At 48.1% G+C, this 21,792-nt stretch overlaps 1 protein-coding gene across 1 annotated transcript in view; it reads left to right on the top strand.

Annotated features, from left to right (window-relative positions):
• itga2.2 (integrin, alpha 2 (CD49B, alpha 2 subunit of VLA-2 receptor), tandem duplicate 2) overlaps positions 1–11,296 on the top strand; it is a 315,510-nt gene extending 304,214 nt beyond the window's left edge. The window contains exons 29-30 of the mRNA XM_072497064.1: positions 8,504–8,620; positions 9,530–11,296. Of these exons, the coding sequence (XP_072353165.1) occupies positions 8,504–8,620; positions 9,530–9,622 (210 nt within the window). The 3' untranslated portion in view covers positions 9,623–11,296. The remainder of the gene's footprint in view (positions 1–8,503; positions 8,621–9,529) is intronic.
• The last annotated feature ends 10,496 nt before the right edge of the window (positions 11,297–21,792 follow it).

The following is a 21,792-nucleotide window of genomic DNA, read 5'->3' as shown; positions in this document are numbered from 1 at the left end:
GAGAATGACGCCCCAGATGTTTGCGGTCCAGGCGAGGGGACAGGAGAGGCGATTCGGGGAGCTGCCGTTTAGATTAGTAGGAGGAAGCTTTAGGTACCAAGGCAGTCAAGTGGCGCGAGAATGGGACCGGCTGCATAAATTAAATCTGGCCCGACTAGTAGACCAAATGAAGGACGATTTTCGGAGATGGGACGCGCTCCCATTGTCATTAGCTGGGAGGTTGCAGCCGGAGACGATGACGGCCCTTCCGAGGTTCCTGTTCGTGTTTCAATGTCTCCCTATCTTTATTCCGTGGTCCTTTTTTAAACGGGTCAACAAAGTCATCACTGGCTTCATTTGGACAGGCAAGACCCCGCGGGTAAGGAAGGTAATGCTTGAGCGGAGTCGGGGATAGGCAGGCTTGCAAATTTTAGTAACTAATACTGGGCGGCGAATATAGCCATGATCAGGTAGTGGGTGGAGGGGGAGAGGTCGGCATGGGAGCGTATGGAGGCGGCTTCATGCAAAGGCACCAGTCTGGGGGCGTTGGTAACTGCACCTCTGCCATTCCCACCGGCACGGTACTCCACCAGCCCCGTGGTGGTTGCGGCCCTGAGAATCTGGGAGCAATGGAGGAGACACGTGGGAGCAGAGGGAGCATCGGTCTGGTCCCCAATCTGTAATAATCACCGGTTTTCCCCGGGAAGTATGGATGGAGGGTTCCGGATATGGCAAAGAGCAGGGATTGAGAGGATGGGGGATATGTTTATAGAGGGGAGCTTTCCGAGTTTGAGGGCGCTGGAGGAGAAGTTTGGGTTGGCGAGGGGAAACAAATTCAGGTATCTGCAGGTGCGGGTCTTCCTACGTAAATAGGTGTCATCCTTCCCGCTCCTACCGCTAAGGGGGATTCAGGACAGGGCAGTTTCCAGAGGGTGGTTAGGAGAAGGGAGCATCTTGGACATTTACAAGGAATTTATGGGGTCAAAGGAGACACAGACAGAGGAGCTGAAGCGCAAGTGGGAGGAGGAGCTGGGAGGAGAGATAGAGTATGGTCTATGGCCGGACGCGTTGAGTAGAGTCAACGCGTCCGCAACATGTGCCAGGCTCAGCCTGGTACAATTCAAGGTCGTTCACCGGGCTCACATGACAATGGCCCGGATGAGCAGATTCTTTGGGGTGGAAAACAGCTGTGTAAAATGTGCGGGAGGACTAGCGAACCATGTCCACATGTTCTGGACATGTCTGAAGCTTAGGGGATTTTGGCAGGGGTTTACAGATGTCATGTCCACGGTGTTAAAAACAAGGGTGGCACTGAGTCCAGAGGTGGCGATTTTCGGGGTGCCGGAAGCCCCGGGAATCCAGGAGGAGAAAGAGGCAGACCTTTGCTTCCCTGCCAGCCGGAGACTGATACTATTAGCTTGGAGGGACTCAAAGTCCCCAAAGTCGGAGACCTGGCTATCGGACATGGCTAGCTTTTTCTGGAGAAAATCAAGTTCGCCTTGAGAGGGTCAATGTTGGGGTTCGCCCGGAGGTGGCAACCGTTCGTCGACTTCTTCGCGGAAACTTAATCGTCAGTGGAAGGGTTAGTTTAGCTTAGAGTAGGGGGTTAATAAAGGTGGGACCTGTAAGAGAGGGAGACGGCTTTTTCACTACGTTTATAGTTTCATGTACAATGTTTATTTTGTTATTATAATACCAAAAATACCTCAATAAAATGTTTATTAAAAAAAAGAAAGTAGCAAGTTTTTTGTAGTGAGATCTATATCTTTCTCTGAGCTCTTCTCCTGCCAGATGAACATGTAGGACAGAGTTATCTCACTTTTTTTCAAGAGTGTGGCAGTGTGTGCGAGAAATGACATGGAAGCCACCGGACCCAACGGCAGCTTGCTCCACCATGTTGCAAACAACATTAAAATAAATTCCAACGGGTGGGTCCCAAGATGTCACACGAGCCAGGATGCCTCCATCAGTGCCAAGGGCCAGTGCCCAGGCCTGACACGCTATCCCCTGACCAAGGCATTCACCAGAACTCCTCTGGCGGATTCTGCTCACCAGGTGCACACCGTGGGAGACATGCCATGATCCACATCAGTGTATTTGAATGTATTCTCATGGGGATCCCAATGTTGAGTGTCAGGATTCCGATTCGGTCATTCATGGAGGCAGGGATAATCGCTACGAGAAATTCCACCAGCGTAAATTGCATTTTGGGATTCCGATGAGATTTCCCGCTCCCACCACCGACCCCATCCCTGAAAAAGGAGAATCCCCCGGGTAATGTTTTTCAGTGATCCACCCTCGGTGAACCTGATCGTTTGTTGGAATGCTACGCACATGTTGAGTTTATCAATTTCCACGTCAATCACAGCAGCCTTTATGTGTATGATTAACCAACTACAAGTCGGCTGTCCATCTGATGCACATCATCCTGATGTTCCAACTTGCTAATCAAAGAGTTGGCATTGTGGTGTTGGGTGCTCTGATGCACAGATGAGCCAACACAGTTGTATTTGGTACAACTCTATTTTATTTCAACTGCTTTATACAATTCGGTCTGGATACTCTGCACGTGGTGTTTCCCTGAGTGTGTAGTGTAACAGGTCCTGTCTTTGTCCTAGTCTCCAGCTCTACTGGCCACCAGGTGTCGTGTTTGTCCTTTTATACTGTCCCTGTCCTTGTCTGTGATTGGTTGTGGTGTTGTGTGTTCTGATTTGTCTGTTGGTGTGTCTATCATGATGTGTGTGTTTGAATATCATGACATCCCCCCTTTTTACAAAGATATGTGCCTACTTGGTTATAAATATAATCGTGTCGTGTGTGCATCTAAGATTGTGTGTGTGTGTTATTTACAGCATGTGCATACGACGCAACTATATACATGGGGCGATGTCGGGTGCGTCATGCTAACGAGGTTGTACCATAACAAAACATGAATGCAAAAAAACTTTGAAAAGTGGTCCGGTCAAACGATATCTGGAACGATAAAACAACAACAGGTTATAATACAGCAGTGTTTAACGTTTAAACGTATGAACAGTGTTATAAGTCCAGTCTAATAGGTGTGCGACGAATTTGGGTTGACCGCCTCAAGGGTGGGTCAAGAACCACCGGCTGATGTGCAAGCCTGGCCACGGGTGGCGATGGAAGGGGCATGATCCGTGGCAGCTCCACAAAGTCATCCTTGGGAACCAGTGGAGGATCCGGCGTGTGTGCACGGTTCAGTTGCGAGCGTGGAAGGCGGCGCAAGGCTTGCCGATTGCGCCTACGCACCAATCCATCCGCCATGCATACCAGCAACGAGGTGGAGTCTTTTTTCTTTTTATGTTTGTGGTGGTGCTGTTGGATGGCATCTTGTAGCTGATGGGTCGTTGCCATTGAAGAGGTACCATCACTAATATCATGCAAGGCGATGAATGTGCCAGATGTTGAAGTCGGCTGAGACTGTGCATGCTGGTTCTGGCCACATGCTGTGCTGGAAGGGTGATTCTGCTGAGACGCGTCGAAGCATGTCGCCTTGGAGAGAGAATTGCTGCTCGCATCAATGTCTGGTGATGGTGTGAAACTAGAACCTTGCTTCAGATAGGAAAACGCTATGTGGCTAGGCTGTGGTGCAGCAAATCCTGGGCAGTAACTAAGGCATCCAGTCTGTAGTGCAGATTGCACTGGCGGTTGTCCTCCTTCAGTCTTGATTTCATTAGTGGGCAATGCGCAGTGTTAGCCTGTTTGAGAATATGCTGCATAGACTGCTGGCTGCTGCAGGCTTGAATACTGGGTCTGTCCAGCATGAGCTGTCATTGGCCGCACTGTCGGTGTGGACCAAATGTGTGGACATAGCCCGTGCGAGACGCTGCGCATGCACAACCAAAACTTCTGGTTCTGCGCACTGCTCGCGCAACTGTGCTAGCGTGATACCTTTAGCAAGATGGCCGCCGACCTCGACCCAAATCTCTCTCAGGCCCGGGATTTTGGCCTCTGGGAATTCGGCCTCCGGGATCCCGGCCACGAGGTGAGTACTGCCGCTTTTCTTACCTTTACTTGACGATTGGAGTGCGTTTTCCTCACAGTATTTGGCGAATTTGTCCAGGACTGCCTGGTAATCGTACCTTTGTATGCCGGCAGGTATCGATCCACTCCTGTACCATGTGGTGTTGGGTGCTCTGATGCACAGATGAGCCAATAGAGTATTTGGTACAACTCTATTTTATTTCAACTGCTTTATACAATTCGGTCTGGATACTCTGCACGTGGTGTTTCCCTGAGTGTGTCGTGTAACAGGTCCTGTCTTTGTCCTGGTCTCCAGCTCTACTGGCCACCAGGTGTCGTGTTTGTCCTTTTATACTGTCCCTGTCCTTGTCTGTGATTGGTTGTGGTGTTGTGTGTTCTGATTTGTCTGTTGGTGTGTCTAGCATGATGTGTGTGTTTGAATATCATGACAGGCATCTTCCTTGTTTTCGTTTGCTTTGTTTGTTTGCCTGGTGCAATGGATTCTGTTCACTTGTTGCACCCATTGAAGCTGCAGGATCGTGGCAGCTCAGCACCTTACAAGTTGGGGGCTGCCCGAGTTGAGGTGGGCAGTGGCTGTCCAGTGGGACATGATGGTGCCTCCCTTGGGAGACACCGTATAGCGCCTGTTCTGGATGCCAATTGAATTGGGCTTATCACTCATAACTGCCGTTTCCTTTGTTGTGTTAACATCTACAGTGAGTCTGGGCTGTTTGCCTATAGCTGGGAGTTTGGTTCATGAATGCCAGGGTGTGTCCACATGCTGTTGGGCCCGCACATGGCATGCTATCGGGGTCCAGACCTTTTCAGTGTTCCTCCTAAGATTTAGCCTGGGAGGCCACAAGGAACCCAGTTTCCATGTATCACAGTGAGGCGGCACAGCTGAGGACTTGCCGATGGAGAGGCTGTGTACTGACAGGGAGACACTTACACATTTGGCTCTCTTTCTCACATTGCAGTAAGGTAAGCATGGTCGTTTTCTTCACCCACACACTAGACACATCACATTGACATGCTGAACACACTAGTACATGGGTGTATTTTCAAGAACCAATCACAAAAAACAAATATTATGTTGCAGAGATTTCTTACAAGTTGCAAACATGTCCTGCCCTGGTGGGACCCCAGATCCTCTCCCAGTCCTGTCAGTTCAATGCTCTCCCCTTTTGGTCTCTACTGACAGCCACAAGGAATATATTGATTAGCTTAATCCTACAGTCCATCATAGTTCTTCCAAATCTCAGGTTTTCTCTCCAACATTATAGCTAATATAAGTTCTCTCTTTGGTTGTAGACCAAAGGATCCAGCCATTCTGCCAAACCCCATAACTGCCACTGAAACATTTTGTGGATCTAATTCCAGTTCTGCACGGGTTTACACCTTAATGCTACCAGAGCTTTAGGCCACCCTTTTGTGTTACTAAAACCCTGAACCAAACCTCATTCCTCCCACCTGGTGCTGTCAAGTACTAAATGGTATATGTTGCAAATCATCCTGCTATTTAGTCTTAGCTGTAAACCTTTTACATTAGTTAAAAGGATTATAATCATAAAGACCACTCGTTTAACTTTGCACAAAACAATGGATCGAGTTGTGGAGTTCAATCCCTAAGGCACTAATAAAAATCCCAGAATAACATTTAATAAAAATGGAAACCACTGGCCACATTGAAATGCTCAATATGGCATAAATATCTGCATTGCTGTAAAGCAGCATTTTGTGATAAGTAATGCCATACGAGATCCACTAGCATCATATATTATATATTGAATAGTTTAATGTTCCTCTTATAGAATTGTATGTCTACCATGAACACTGCTACGGGAGATCCATTTGTTTTGTATCAAAAGATGAACTCACTGATCGCATGATCCTGGCAAGGAACTGTCGATAGCCCTATGGAATGCAAAAGTTGGATGGAATCTGGAGAGGAAACAGAGAGCACAGAGTCTCACTCTATGCAGATGACCTGCTCCTCTATGTCTCGAAGCCACAGAAGGAACTGAAGGCAATACTGCAAATACTGAAAGAATTGGAACCTTCTCGGGCTACAATTTAACCTGGGCAAAAGCGAGATATTCCCAATTAACCCAAAAGGGGGAGGGACACAGTTAAAGGGGTTCCCGTTTAAAATGGCCCAGAACAGGTTCCGTTACCTGGGGATCCAAATGACTAGAGACTGGACACAGATCCACAAGTGGAACCTGACCAGCCTGGTGGAGGAAGTAAGAAGAGACCTTCAACGGTGGGGCTCACTCCCACTCTCCCTGGCGGGAAGAGTGCAGACAATCAAGATGAACGTACTGCCACGGTTCCTCTTCCTGTTTAGATCCATCCCGATCTTCATCCCCAAGGCCTTTTTCCAAAACGCAGACAGTCTAATCATGGCGTTTGTGTGGGGGGTAAGAACACGAGAATTCCCAAACCGACACTGCAAAGAGGGAAAGTCAGAGGGGGCCTGGCTTTACCGAAACTACAATACTACCACTGGGCAGCAACGGCAGAAAAAGTGAGGGGATGGGTATAAGAACCCGACACAGATTGGGGACAAATGGAGGAGGCATCCTGTAAAGGAACGACCCTCCAGGCCCTGGCCACAGCAGCACTCCCATCCTCCTCAACAAGGTACACAACAAGCCCAGTGGTAGCGGCTACACTAAAAACGTGGACCCAGTTGAGACAGCACTTCAGGATAACCAAAATATCCCCTATGGCCCCCATCTGCTGATCCCCCCCAGCCATGCTAGATACCACCTTCAAAAGATGGAGGCGGGATGGGGGCACATTGAAGGTTGGGGACTTCTACGTAGGGTGCAGACTGGCGACACTAGACGAACTGACGAGGAAATGGAAACTAGCAAAAGGACCGGAAATGAGACACCTCCAAATAAAGCACTTCCTCTGCAAAGAGACAGTAGGGTACCCCAGGGCTCCAGAAAGCACACTACTAGAGGACCTGATAGGCACAAGCAGCAAGAAGGGGGGGCTATGTGGGAAAATCTACGGACACCACTGGACGAGACCAGACAAAAATGGGAGGACGAACTGGGGACAGAGGTAGGATGGGGACTCTGGAGCGAAGCACTGAGCAGGGTGAGCTCCACCTCCTCCTGCGCAAGATTAAGCCTAATGCAGCTCAAATTGGTACACAGAGCGCACCTGACCAGAACCCGAATGAGCAGGTTCTTCCCGGAGGTGGAGGACAAATGTGAACGGTGCCAGAGGGGCGCGGCCAACCACACCCACATGTTTTGGGCTTGCGTTTATAATTTTTTTATAAACGTTTGAACTGTGTGAAGATATAACTGTACCCAATCTTGCTAGGTTCTTGACAGCCTTCTCCGAGGCAATGTCCAAGGTTGTGGGGGTGAAGGTGAAGCCATGCCCAATAGTGGCAATCTTTGGGGTATCGGAGCAGCCAGAGTTACACATGGGGAAGGGGGCCAACACCCTTGCTTTCGCTTCCCTAATCGCACGCCAGAGAACCCTGCTCGGCTGGTGATTGGCAGCACCACCCAAAGCTGCAGACTGGCTCGCTGACCTCTCGGAAATTCTCCACCTGGAGAAGATTAAGTACGCCATCCCAGGGTCAGAGGAAGACTTCCTGGATACTTGGGGGCAGTTTGTCGGCCTGTCCCAAAACCTGTTCGTGGCCAGCAGCGAATAGTAAGCTAAGGGGGGAGAAAAAGACAGGTGGGGAACCAAACGACTGTGCAACCTGGCGGTTAGGAAGGTGGGGAAACCACAAAAGAAGAGGAAGGGTGCTGAAGCCAATGGGGAGGGAGGGGAGGAACGGGGGGGCGGACGAAGGGGGGGAATCATAGACCAATCCAGAGGGCAACAAAATGTACATAGTTAGTTAAATGAAGGACAAAACAAGCCTCTAAAATAAAGTAAATTAGCGAGGGCAAGAAAAATGTAATGTATATACACAGTAACTGTTTATAAATATGAGAAAGGCCAATAAAAAGAGTTTAAAAAAAAAAAGAACTGCAAGGGAGCATGAGTAGGAATTGATTTGATTTGATTTGATTTATTGTCAAATGTACCCAAGTACAGTGAAAAGTATTTTTCTGCAGCCGCGGGAACGTACACAGTACGTACATAGTAGACAAAAAGAATAATCAACAGAGTACATTGACAAATGGCACATCGACAAACAGTGATTGGTTACAGTGCAGAACAAGGGGCCAAGCAAAGCAAATACATGAGCAAGAGCAGCATAGGGCATCATGAATAGTGTTCTTACAGGGAACAGATCAGTCCGAGGGGGAGTCGTTGAGGAGTCTTGTAGCTGTGGGGAAGAAGCTGTACCTATGTCTGGATGTGCGGGAAGATGAACACCACTGTGTCACACTTCCTCCAACCCAGGCTTCCTGCAAGCATGACCCTTGCTGGGACCAGGAGATTGGCCAATTTATATTCAAATCTGCACTTTCATTTTTTGTTCCAAGTTAATAATTTTTTTATAAACGTTTGAACTGTGTGAAGATATAACTGTACTTTTTACTTTAACTTTTAGATCCCAATTAGAATAACAAAACCAGTGGGGAAAAAAACAGTTCCCACAGGAGTGATTGTAGGGAGTGTTATAGGAGGACTACTTGTACTTCTAGCATTGATTGGTGCCTTGTGGAAAGTAAGTACCTTCTAAATTTTGTAAACTTTAAACATTTGGTTGTGAGAGTCAGATGCCCATGAGCATCGCAATCTATTTCTGATAGCTATTTTGGGGTCATCAGAAAATTCACAGCAATTCTCATGACCATGCAATCCTTCAATTAGCTATCCTAATCTGTAGCATACAGCTGAAAGTTGCATGTAAATCGGTAACCTACATGACACAGGAATGTGGACAATGGCCAGATGATTGAACAGATAGCATTGTAAGGTTAGGGGGAGATAGTTGGTAATTACTAGACTAGTAATCCAGAGACCCAGGGAACACAGATTGAAAACACACCATGGCAGCTGGAGGAATTTGAAATCAGTTAAATAAATTTGGAATTGAAAGCTAGTCTCAGTAATATTGATCATGAACATCATTGATTGTTGCAAAAACCCTTCTGGTTCACTAATGTCCTTTAGGGAAGAAAATCTACAATCCTTACCTGGCCTGGCCCACATGTGACTCCAGACCAACAGCATTTTAGTTGACACTTAACTGCCTTCTGCAATGGCCGAGCAAGCCACTCCATCCAAGGGCAATTAGGGAAACCAACATCCCATGAAATAATTTTTAAGAAGAGACAAGGTTTGTTCCAGTCATTTTTCAATGAACCACAAAATGTCAGTTTGGAAGGAGATCATTTGGCCATAAAGCTTGTGCTAGCTCTCTTGAAAAAAGCTACCCTGCAACCAACCTCCGTACATTAGTGAGTATGGAGTTTCTTTCTCGCTCTTCCTGGAGCAGATCACTAGTTCTCCAAATTTAACCCTAAAATAGCAATCTGCAAACTGAAAGGACCCCATTAGTTGTACACAAAAGGAATTGTGACCTTTAAGGGCCTTTTCGAATTCTCTGAATTATTGTTTTTTTTTACAACAGCTGGGATTCTTCAAAAGAAAATACAACAAACTGCAAAAAGATGAAGAGGACAATGAAAACAGTGGCGAGAATGATGCTGAAGAAGAAGAATGAATGATGTTTAATTTCACTGTTAATTTTATTCCTTCTGTTAGCACTATTGAGTGAACAGCTGAATATGCCTGCTCATAAATGATATAGAATCAACTCACTATCAAGTGAATTTAGAGAGATATTGCAGAAAAAATAAGAATGTTTGGAGTATTCAATGTTTACATCATATGGGAGTGAAATTTCACAAAGGAAAAATGTGTGCATTTCTTTGTAATTGTATCTCTGAGAATCGTAGAAATATATGGCTTTAAAATGTGTAATTTCTAAGAATGCGATTGAATTTGCGTTGTCAATTATGAACAATAATCGACTATTCTTCAGGTTAGTTTTAAGGAATTTCACCCTTAATCCTTTGTACTTCAGAAGTTACTGTCAATGACGCACATCAGACTTAAAATTGACAAATATAACATCAGTGCTGAGATTTACTTGATACTTAAAATGGATAATATGTGGTGAGTAAAATTTCTACCTGGCGTCAACAAGAACAATTCAAAGATTATTGTTATGCTGTTTGACACCTCATCAAATGTCACTGAGATACAAGTGCAGATATATGCTGCTGGCAGGAACAAATCTCAGAATTGTTTGCAGTCCCTTTGCAGGTTTCCAATGTGTGCTGCTGATGGGCCAGGTTCACTGCTGCCAGCACATCAAAAATCGTCCCCACTGTCTGCATATGCACACTGACCAAGGGCAAATATTGTTTGTAATCAAAAACAGTGACATAACTTGTGTCTAATAATTGTGGGCAATACATCGCAAACTAGGAAATGTTTAACTCCAGACTTAAAGTTACATTGCAATTCTAAGCATGCATTTTATTATTATTTAATATCTTCCTATGTTGGAAATCAGGCCACAGTAGTATCCTATTATATTTTACTTGAAGAGATGCCAACTGCACTGTCACATACTGTGTTTTGTAATTTCAACTTTGATCGGAACAAGAATTTATCTGAAATTGATTTGTGTCATATTCCAAACTTTTGAGTGGCATCCTAACCGTAATCACAATGACAACCACCATGTGATGGGCTTAACTTGCAAAAACAGAAGCCATGATGAATGTAAATTTTGGTTCAATGGTACTTTTATGTAAATAAAACTTTCAGAACTTCTTTTGCATGATATTTGTTAAGAAATCGGGATGTTTTTGTACAATTAATCTTTGGGATTAAGGTTAAAATAATAAGCGATCTCTAACAAGTGGGAAAAAAATCATTCCAAGTCTGCTACTGTTTGAAATAATGTGGTTAGCAGTTTATGTTTTGTGTGCATTAACTTTTCTGCCTCCAACATTTGAGTTTTGTATTTTAGTTTTTTTGAACAGTGTTAAAAGAACACTGCCAAAAAGCCGTTTTAAAAACATGCGTGCTGAGCACTCTGCTAGTTTATTTGAATCTTATGTAAAAGTCAGCTATGGTACACTGGTTGGGACTTGCTATTTGCACTGGTACATTTTTTTATATATATATATAATTATGCGTTTTCCTGCATTAAGTTTTTAATTAATATTTATTAGGTGGTTTCTTGCCCAAACTTTACACGACTGTTTTTTATGGTGGAGTGAAAATCAGAAGGGTTTTCTTATTTTGCATTAATTCCTTTTTATGTGAAACGCCTGTAACTTTGGTAACTCACAGACTTCATTAAAAAAAAGAACATACATAATATTGCACCTATTGTGTATTTTATTTTATTTTTAAAAATTATTTTCAACAAACAATTTTATTGAGGTATTTTTTGGCATTGTAAACAGTTACAGCTAACAGAAATGTGCAAACATCAATATAAAACCAATACTTCAATCAAACCATACTGCACATACCCGCTCCTCTCCCCTAGACACTACCCGCCTCTTTATCCCTCCTACTCTGCTCTAATCTCCCCCCTCTTCCTCACCCCCCCCCCCTCCTGCTGATGTTCACTCTCCTGTGAAGAAGTCGATGAATGGTTGCCACCTTCGGGCGAACCCCAGTTCAGATCCCTCAAGGCGAATTTAATTTTTTCCATACCCAGAAAACTTGACATGTCCGAAAGCCATAGTTCGGTCTTCGGGGGTTTGGAGTCCCTCCATGCCAGCAGTATTCGCCGCCGGGCTATTAGGGAAGCAAAGGCCAGAACATCTGCCTTTTTCTCCCCCTGGATCCCCGGGTCTTCCGAAACCCCGAAAATTGCCACCCCTGGACTCATCACCACCCTTGTTTCAGCACCCGGGACATGACCCCCATAAATCCCTCCCAGTAAGCTTAGGATATGCCCAAAACATGTGAACGTGGTTCGCTGGTCCTCCCGTGCATCTAGTGCACTTGTCGTCTACCCCAAAGAATTTGCTCATCCGAGCTGCTGTCATGTGGGCCTGGTGAATGACCTTAAATTGAATCAGGCCGAGCCTGGCACATGTTGCGGTTGAGTTTACCCTACTCAGGGCTTCCGCCCACAGCCCATCCTCCATCTCCCCGCCAAGCTCCTCCACCCATTTGAGTTTCAGTTCCTCCGTCTGGGGCTCTTCCCCCTTCATGAGCACCTTGTAAATATCCGAGACTCTACCCTCCCCTCCTTCTCCTCAAGAGACTATTCTGTCCTGGATCCCTATTGGCGGGAGGCGTGTGAAGGAATGGGACCTGTCTGCGTAAAAAGTTCCGCATCTGTAAGTACCTAAAGTCATTTCCCCTTACCAGCCCAAATTTCTCCTTCAAGCCCCTCAAACTCGCAAAGCTCCCCTCCAGGAACATATCGCCCACCCTCCTCACCCCCACCCGCCGCCATGTTCCAAACCCTCCATCCATGTTCCCGGGGGCGAATCGATGGTTATCACATATTGGAGCCCAGACAGACGCACCTACCTCCCCTACATGCCTCCTACACTGGCCCCGTATCCGCAGGGCCGCCCCCACTACCGGGCTGGTGGAGTACCTGGCCGGCGACAGCGGTAGGGGAGCCGTGACCAGGGCTGCCAAACTGGTACCCCTGCACGAAGCCGCCTCCACTCGCTCCCAGATAGACCCTGTACCCACCATCCACTTCCTTATCATGGCTATGTTAGCCACCCAGTAGTAGTTGATCAGACTCGGCAATGCCAGTCCCCCCTTGCTGCGGCTCCTTTCAAGCATCGCCTTCTTCACCCGCGGGGATTTTCCCGCCCAGACAAAGCTCAGAATGATTTTGCCAGTCCTTTTGAAGAAGGACCGTGGGATAACGATTGGGAGGCACTGGAAGATGAACAGAAATCTAGGGAGGATTGTCACCTTTACATTCTGCACCCTCCCCGCCAGTGACAGCGGGAGTGCATCCCATCTCCGAAACTCCCTCTTCATTTGTTCCACCACCCTCGTCAAATTTAACTGATGCAACCTGCCCCAGTCTCGTGTATCCCCAAGTACCGGAAACTTTCCTCCACCAGCCTAAATGGCAGCTCCTTCAGCCTATTCTCCGGGCCCCTTGCCTGCACCACAAACATCTCACTCTTGGCCATATTTAATTTGTAGCCTGAGAACCGGCCAAACTTACTCAATGTTTCCAGTATAATTTCCATCCCGGCCAGTGGGTCCGACACGTACATGAGCAGGTCGACCGCATAGAGAGAGACCCTATGTTCCAGTATTCCGAGTATTCCGTATTCTTTACCTCCCCTACACAGTCCCTGCTCAAGATTTTAAAAATCAGTCCTAGAATATACTTTATGAGCATGCGAATAAAACGAGTAGCCCCTTCCCGTCGGCAGTCTGGCTCTCCATGGGTCCACAACCCCCATTTGCTCCATGAACCTTTTCAGCTCCCTTGCCATTGCTGGGAGTCTGCCCGTTCTGGGACATGACCGGTCCAGCCCCGGGTCAAGGACCGTATTAAAGTCCCCGTCCCCCCCCATTATCAACTTACCGGAGTCTGGGTCCGGGATCTTCCCCAGCACTCTTTTGATAAAGTCAACATTGTCCCAGTTCGCCGCATACATGTTCACCAGCACCACTCTTCTCCCCTCCAGCTTGCCCCTTACCATAAGGAATCTGCCCCCGCCGTCTGCGACTACGCCCTCCGCCTCAAATTGAACCCGCTTATTGATCATAATTGCTACCCCCTTGGACTTAGAATCCAAGTCCGAGTGGAAGATCTGACTGATCCAGCCCTTCCATAGCCTAGCCTGGTCAGACACGTTCAGATGTGTCTCCTGCAACATAATTACGTCCGCCTTCAGAGCCCGCAAATGCGCGAACACACGTGCCCTTTTAACTGGTCCATTTAGTCCCCTGACATTCCAGGTGATCAGCCAGGTTGGGGGGGGCACAACCCCCCCCCTTCCCCCCGCCGGTCAATCATAACCTTTCTTGGGCCCCCGACCTCCTTTCCATTACCTACTTCAGATCCCCCACACGTCAGCAAAATAACTCCCCCCCCCCCCCCGCCCCCCCAGCAACATCCCCCAATAACCCCATCCCTGCCATCCACTGGCTGTATTCTCCCCCCCCCCCCCCCCCCCACCTGACTCCCTTGACTAGCCAATCTGCTAGCTCGGTGACTCATCGCTCCGGCGCCCCCTTGTCTCACTCCCATTGTTTCTCCGACCTCATCTCCCCACTCCCCAGCACACCATCCCCCACTCTGACCTACTGGAGCAGTCTCACTAAGATGGGAAAGATCAAACAAGATGGAAACATCAAACAGCAACGCGAGGCTGCTCCAGGTACAATACAGTTCCAGCTGCGTACACAGAAAAGTGTTAACCCACGTCCCTTTCTGAGCACCAAAAATATATATATATATATATATATATATAACACCGCAATAACCCAGGACCCGTACACCCCCCATCCGAAACAAACATAAAAACCGTAGACATAAATGAAACAAAAGCCCCCAACCAACATCTTTAATCCCCATTGCTGAGCAGCCACCCTTTTGTTACAATACAGGCTCCAGTGCACTCAGAGAGCCCAACAAAAGGTACCCACTGTGGTGTTGGGTGCTCTGATGCACAGATGAACCAACACAGTTGTATTTGGTACAACTCTATTTTATTTTAACTTCTATATACAGTTTGGTCTGGTTACTCTGCACGTTGTGTCTCCCTCAGTGTGTCGTGTAACAGGTCTGTCCTTGTCCTGGTCTCCAGCTAATACTGGCCACCAGGTGTCGTGTTTGTCCTTTTATACTGTCCCTGTCCTTGTCTGTGATTGGTTGTGGTGTTGTATGTTCTGATTTGTCTGTTGGTGTGTCTATCATGATGTGTGTGTTTGAATATCATGACATCCCCCCTTTTTACAAAGATATGTGCCTACTTGGTTATAAATATAATCGTGTCGTGTGTGCATCTAAGAGTGTGTGTGTGTGTGTTATTTACAGCATGTGCATATGACGTAACTATATACATGGGGCGATGTCGGGTGCATCATGCTAACGAGGTTGTACCGTAACAAAACATGAATGCAAAAAAACTTTGACTAGTGGTCCGGTCAAACGATATCTGGAACGATAAAACAACAACAGGTTATAATACAGCAGTGTTTAACATTTAAACGTATGAGCAGTGTTATCAGTCCAGTCCAATAGGTGTGCGACGAGTTCAGGTTGACCGCCTCAAGGGTGGGTCAAGAACCACTGGCTGATGTGCAAGCATGGTCAACTTCTGTTTGTTCATTGTTGGCATTACAAATATCCGTTCCATTTTCTGGTTCTGTATCCTCGCGAACATGTTTGTCGACTTCATTGAGGTGGCCTGATTCAGGCACCTGTGACACCTCAAGAATAGGCTGGTCCTCAAGCCGGTTCAGCTGTGGAGATTCGGGTTCACACTGGTTCACATTGGACTGTTGGAGGTGATGCTGTTGCCGAAGTCTCTCCTTTTCCATTTATTATACTTCCTGCAGTGCTTGGTTTTCCATTCGTGCAAATATAACATTCAACATCTGTGTTAATGTTGCCTTGGATTTGACAGGTGGCAAGGTCCCAGAAACAGCCTTAGCTTCTGCATGGGGAGGATTTTAGCTGCTGTGGACTGGTCACGGGTGGCGATGGAAGGGGCATGATCCGTGGCAGCTCCACAAAGTCATCCTTGGGAACCAGTGGAGGATCCGCGTGTGTGCACGGTTCAGTTGCGAGCGTGGAAGGCGGCGCAAGGCTCGCCGATTGCGCCTACGCACCAATCCATCCGCCATGCATACCAGGAGGAGGTGGAGTCTTTTTTCTTTTTGTGTTTGTGGTGATGCCGCTGGACGGCATCTTGTAGTGATGGGTCGTTGCCATTGTAGAGGCACCATCACTAATGTCATGCAAGGCGATGACTGTGCCAGCTGTGGAAGTTGGCCGAGACCGTGCACGCTGGTTCCGGCCACCTGCTGTGCTGGAAGGGCGACTCCGCAGAGAAACGTCGAAGCATGTCGCCTTGGAGAGAGAATTGTTGCTCGCATCAACGTCTGGCGATGGCGCGAATTGGTGTATCCGCCTTGGACCGCCGGTGCTGGTCGCCACTGCCGACCCAGTGTGACTGCCACGTGATCCATTCCCTGTCACCCTGAGCGTGCCATCACCGAGGCCGCGACACTGCCCGTCCGGAGCAAAGTCTGGCGTACGCGAATCAGAGTCGGCACTTGGCTGCTCCCCATCTGGAGTCCGGTCTGCCTTCCGTCGATGCCCCCCGTCCGGAGTCCCAACAGGTTCACTGGAGGCAGCCGAGATTCCCTGAAGCTGCACTTCTGGAGTCGGAACATGCAGGAATGCACCGACCAGTGGAGAGGCTCGAGTCATCGAGGGTGGAAGCGGTGCGGCGCCACCGCAGTTGTCAGTGGTCCCACCATGATCGTCGAGTGCCTCGGTACGCACTAGGCGAGGCCTGTCACCTTGCACCTTTTGCATGGGAAGTGGGATGCTGTCGTCACTCGTCTCACATCCCGTGGATAGATCCTCATTAGCAGCTTGCTGTTCACTAGGGTTGGGTAAATTGTCAGAGTTTTCATCTGGTGGTGCAAACCATGTCGGTGGACTGTCATTGTCTTGCCGTTGTCCTTCATTTGGGCTTTTCTTCTTTGGAATTTTAAATCTTCCCCCAGACATTGCAGAACCTTGTTTATTACCCTCAAATTCTCCCATATGTATGGTCTCGAAAGTAGGATCCAATGTTTCTTTCGACATTGTACTATTTTCCAAAGAACATTACGTTTCAATTTTCTTCTCAGTTACCTCATATGTATCTTTGTCTAATGTACATACCCTCATAGTCTCTGGGTCTGATTTTGCTGGGACTGGCATAGTCACAGTCTCTCTTTTAGTGTTCTCAATTGCCCACATTATACTCCCCAGACATAACTGCTTAATCTCTGTGGTTAGTGTGGTACAATGGATAATCGGGTCGACCTTATCTGCATCTTCACCATTAGTGGAAAGCACACTTGGTTCACTTGAAACTGCTGCGGGTTTTAAGTTCTTTATCTGGCTACTCGATGTCGGTGTCCTCAGGATTCTTGCTCCAATGTTCTGCTCATTTATCAGTGGAGTGTGTATAGGTTTAATGCAGTTAATGTTCCCCTCAAGGTTTGAAGAGTCATTACTGACTAACTGCTGGTCTCCGAAGTTGGGACTTTGCGGTGTTGTGTTGAAGGGAGACATTTGTACCTGCTGTAGGTATGATTCAGGTTGTGTTATTTCCATTAACTGAGGATCAATGTCTTGTCCATTTTTTTTATCCGTACTAAAACACTGGCAATTCTCAGTCTGCTCCTTGCAAGTTAAACATACAAGTAATTTCTTTAGCAAATCCTCAGCATCCTTCTGTGACCGTGCAGCATTATTAATCTCTGTTCGGCTATAATGATCCTGAAGGTCAGCGCATAAACCTTTTTCCTTTGGGCTTGGAGGAGGCGATTCCTTTGGCTTGTCTTCAGTCGGGCTTGAACAGTCATCAGCGCTGTGCCCTTCATTGTAGCATGAGAGACCGTCATGGTCATGCTGCTGTGCAGTGGAGCATGGTAGGCTGTTATAGCCTTCTTGCTGTTCACGTGAGCATGGCAGACTTGCATCGTCTGCCGCTGGTTGGTCAGGAGAGGTTGCTAGACCTCATGGTCTTGTTCCTGCAAGGACTGCGCATCGGAGTCAAGTGTTTCTTCTGTCGTGGAGGCTGTCCACGAGCTCTCTGTGGAGGCTTGTGACACTGGAGTCACTTCTTGTTTGCGCAAGGACTGCGCTCTGGAGTCTTGCGTTCCTTCTATCGTGGAGTCGGGAACGCTGAGCGGGACGTGGACCATGCTCTGTGTGGCAGCAGGTCGCTCTCTGTGGGCTTGCACCACTCCCTGTCTGTTCATTTCAAGCTGCAGCATCATCCTGCACTGATGAGTTGGGACGTCATATCTGCTGGGTTGAAGATCTTCAAATCCGAAAAATGAATCCGCATCTGCGTCGGATTCAATGTGAGGGTCGCCAATGTGCAACACGAAAGGTTCGTCCGAGTCGTAGTCGTCTAGGACCATGGAGCTGTCATTGGGTTCGCGAGGTCCAGAAAAAGTGTAAAGATCGGTCTCGAAGTATTCGAGGTCGGAATCATCGGCTTGTGCGTAGGTAACTGCTTGTTGCAGGGTTCTTTGGAGGTCAAATTCATCTCCTGGGTCAATTTGCGGCAATGTGCTGTCATTCCAGGTGAGGGAAGGTTTTACAGCTTGAACAGATTTTTGTTTTTTTGATTTGGGACGTTTCCCTTTTAAATTGGATTTGGGACGTTTCCCCTTTAAATTGGTGCGGTCTGGGGCCTCTGACATCCTGACGCTCGGTATGTAGCATGTAGGAAGCAACTGCGCATGCGCAGATCGCTGTTCCTTTACCGATGGCCGTTTTCTTGACTGCGCATGCGCAGCGATTCGCGCATGCGCAAACGAAACTTCCGGTTCTGCGCACTGCTCGCGCAACTGTGCTAGCGTGATACCTTTAGCAAGATGGCCGCCGACCACGACCCAAATCTCTCTCAGGCCCAGGATTTTGGCCTCTGGGAATTCGGCCTCCAGGATCCCGGCCACGAGGTGAGTACTGCCGCTTTTCTTACCTTTACTTGCCGATTGGAGTGCGTTTTCCTCACAGTACTTGGCGAATTTGTCCAGGACTGCCTGGTAATCGTACCTTTGTTGCCTCCTGAAAAACTTGAACCTTGTGAAGATTTCTTTTGCCCTTGCACCGGTGATGGTGAGGAGAAATTCAATTTTTTCATTATCATCCAGGTCTTTGAGTTCAGCTGCCACCAGGAACAATTCAAACACTTGCCGGAATCGCCGCCAGTTTTTGCGGAGATCGCCGTGGCACTGGAACGGCTGTGGAACCGGGAGCCAATACATCTTGCCTGGGTACTGCTGGTTGTCTCTGTACACTGAGGTATGCCGGCAGGTATCGGCCCACTCCTGTACCATGTGGTGTTGGGTGCTCTGATGCACAGATGAGCCAACACAGTTGTATTATGGTACAACTCTATTTTATTTCAACTGCTTTATACAATTCGGTCTGGATACTCTGCACGTGGTGTTTCCCTGAGTGTGTAGTGTAACAGGTCCTGTCTTTGTCCTGGTCTCCAGCTCTACTGGCCACCAGGTGTCGTGTTTGTCCTTTTATACTGTCCCTGTCCTTGTCTGTGATTGGTTGTGGTGTTGTGTGTTCTGATTTGTCTGTTGGTGTGTCTATCATGATGTGTGTGTTTGAATATCATGACACCCACCACAACAGAAGAAAAAGAGTGAAAAAAACAACAGAAAAAGGAAAAAGACCATTCGAAAGGGGGGGGAATAGGGGGGGAATACCCACCCCCCACATCCTCCACAGGCAAAAACTGCCCACAAAAAATACCCCACATGGCACCTTTAAAGCAGTAAACAGTCGACCAGCAGCCCAGGCACAATAAGCGTCCCTTCAAACAGTAATTCTTGGACCCCAGCTTGCATCTGCGGGTCCTTTTTTCGAGACCAGCCCCTGATCCCTCACAAAGTCCATCGTATCTTCGGGCTCGGAGAAGTCGTGGTGTTGGCCCTGATGCGTAACCCAAAGACGGGCCGGGAAGAGCAGACCAAACTTCACGTGCTTTTTCCCTGAGTGTGTAGTGTAACAGTGCAGAAGGAGGCCATTCGACCCATCGAGTCTGCACCGGTTCTTGGAAAGAGCACCCTACCCAAGGTCAACACCTCCACCCTATCCCTTTAACCCAGTAACCCCACCCAATACTAAGGGCAATTTTGGACACTAAGGGTAATTTATCTTGGCCAATCCACCTAATCTGCACATCTTTGGACTGTGGGAGGAAACCGGAGCACCCGGAGGAAACCCACGCACACACGGGGAGGATGTGCAGACTCCGCACAGACAGTGACCCAAGCCGGAATCGAACCTGGGACCCTGGAGCTGTGAAGCAATTGTGCTGTCCATTCGGCCTGGCCACCTCCTGGCTTAGGTCCTGGTAAATGCGAAGGACACTGTTAATCCACGTGCTGCTCTTAGCGCTCTTTGCCCACTGCAGCACCCGCTCCTTCGCCACAAACCTGTGGAACCTAATCACCATCGGACAGGGGGGACCCCACCGGTCGCACCTGTCTCGCCTGTACTCTGTGTGTCCCCTCCAGCTCCGGCAGTCGCGGAAAGGCCCCCATCAGCTGCATCAACAGATCCGCCACGAACGCTGTGGCATCGGCTCCCTCCGCCCCCTCTGGAAGGCCGATGATCCTCACTATGGGCTCTATTTTCCAGCTCCTCCACTCTGTCCAGCAGTCTTCTCTGTCTCTCCTTCAACCCGTCGACTTCTAGCGCAACAATCGTCTGCGCGTCCGCCTGCTCCTCCACCGCTTCCCCCAGCTCCTTAACTTTTTCGTCCTGGGCATCCAGTCTCTGGTTCAATTGATCCACTGCCTTCTGAAGTGGGTCCAAGTTATTCCGCTTCAACAACTCAAAACAGCTTTTTATCACCTGCAGCATGTTTTCCAACGCCTGCTGGATTGCCGGGTCCGAGGTCCGCAGGTCCGCCATCTTTGCTCCCGGGTCAGCTTTCCCTGCACCTTGCCTTTGTCCCTTCCTCTCCCGTTTGCGCTGCTTTCTGCTCTCCCGCGGTTTCACGCAGCTCTGCTCGCTCCTTAGCCCCCCCCCCCCCCCCCGTGGCCGTCCTTTCAGCGCTCCACAGTCCCGCAAAACCGGGGAACCAGGTCCTCAAATCCCGCCGGAGTGAGAGCCCCCGAATGTGCGGCTCACTCACTCATTTCCGCCGCCGGAGGTCTGTGTATTTTATTTTACTGCCAACGCTACCATTATCATTGCAGAGCAGTGGATGGACATAAATGTTCCTGGTTGTTGTTTCCACAGGGGTTCTATACACAAGTTACTTCTCCTTTTCTGGACGGGGCATGATAAAACCTTGCCATTTCAGTCATTCAGAAAATAGCTCTGACTTGGGAAACTTTAAAGGATGCCATAGGGTGTGTGTGTGGTGGGGGGGGGTGGGGGGGGGGGGGGGGGGGGGGCGGGCAGAGGGTTGAACACTGGAGGTGCAGAACAAGTTTATTCACTTTGGTAGTAAGAATAGAAAAACATAATATTTAAAGACCTGGGCGGGATTCTTCAGTCCGCCAGCCGCATTTCCAGGGCAGTGCGCCCTCGGCGGCAGCAGGATTCTCTGTTCCCACAGCCAGCCAATGGGCTTTCCCATTGTGGCCGTCCCACATCATGGGGAAACCCGTGGGCGTGGGTGCGTTGCCGGTGGACCAGAGGATCCCGCCGATGGAGAATTCCACTGCTGACATTTCTAAATATTGATATTCTGAGAGACTTACTCACACAAGGAGCACAGAAAGTGCATGGAAGCGCCTAGCACTTAGGAATGCCAAAACGTGTGTTGGCCTTTATGGGGATTGGAGTACGCGGGTAGAGGAGTCTTGCTGAAATTGTACATGCGGCTTTAGTGAGACCATGAGTATTGTGTGCAATCCTGGTCTCTATATCTAAGGAATAATATCTCAAATTAAATTTCAATGTGATAAAGAGAGAACAAGCAAGGATAATGAGAATGAAAATTGGCAGCCGAGATTAAGGCAAACATCAGAACAGAAAATGATGGAAGAAACCAAACATATTCCATTAAGAAATAAAGGCAAAACCAAATAAAGATTCAGGCATGGATAATAACTATTCTTCTGGAAAGAAGATTGTATCTCTGTGAAAATCTCTGT

This window comes from Scyliorhinus torazame, chromosome 3, assembly GCF_047496885.1.
Source record: "Scyliorhinus torazame isolate Kashiwa2021f chromosome 3, sScyTor2.1, whole genome shotgun sequence".
NCBI lineage: Eukaryota > Metazoa > Chordata > Chondrichthyes > Carcharhiniformes > Scyliorhinidae > Scyliorhinus > Scyliorhinus torazame.
The sequence above is the reverse complement of the archived record's forward strand: the minus strand, read 5'-3'. Positions and strand labels throughout refer to the sequence as shown.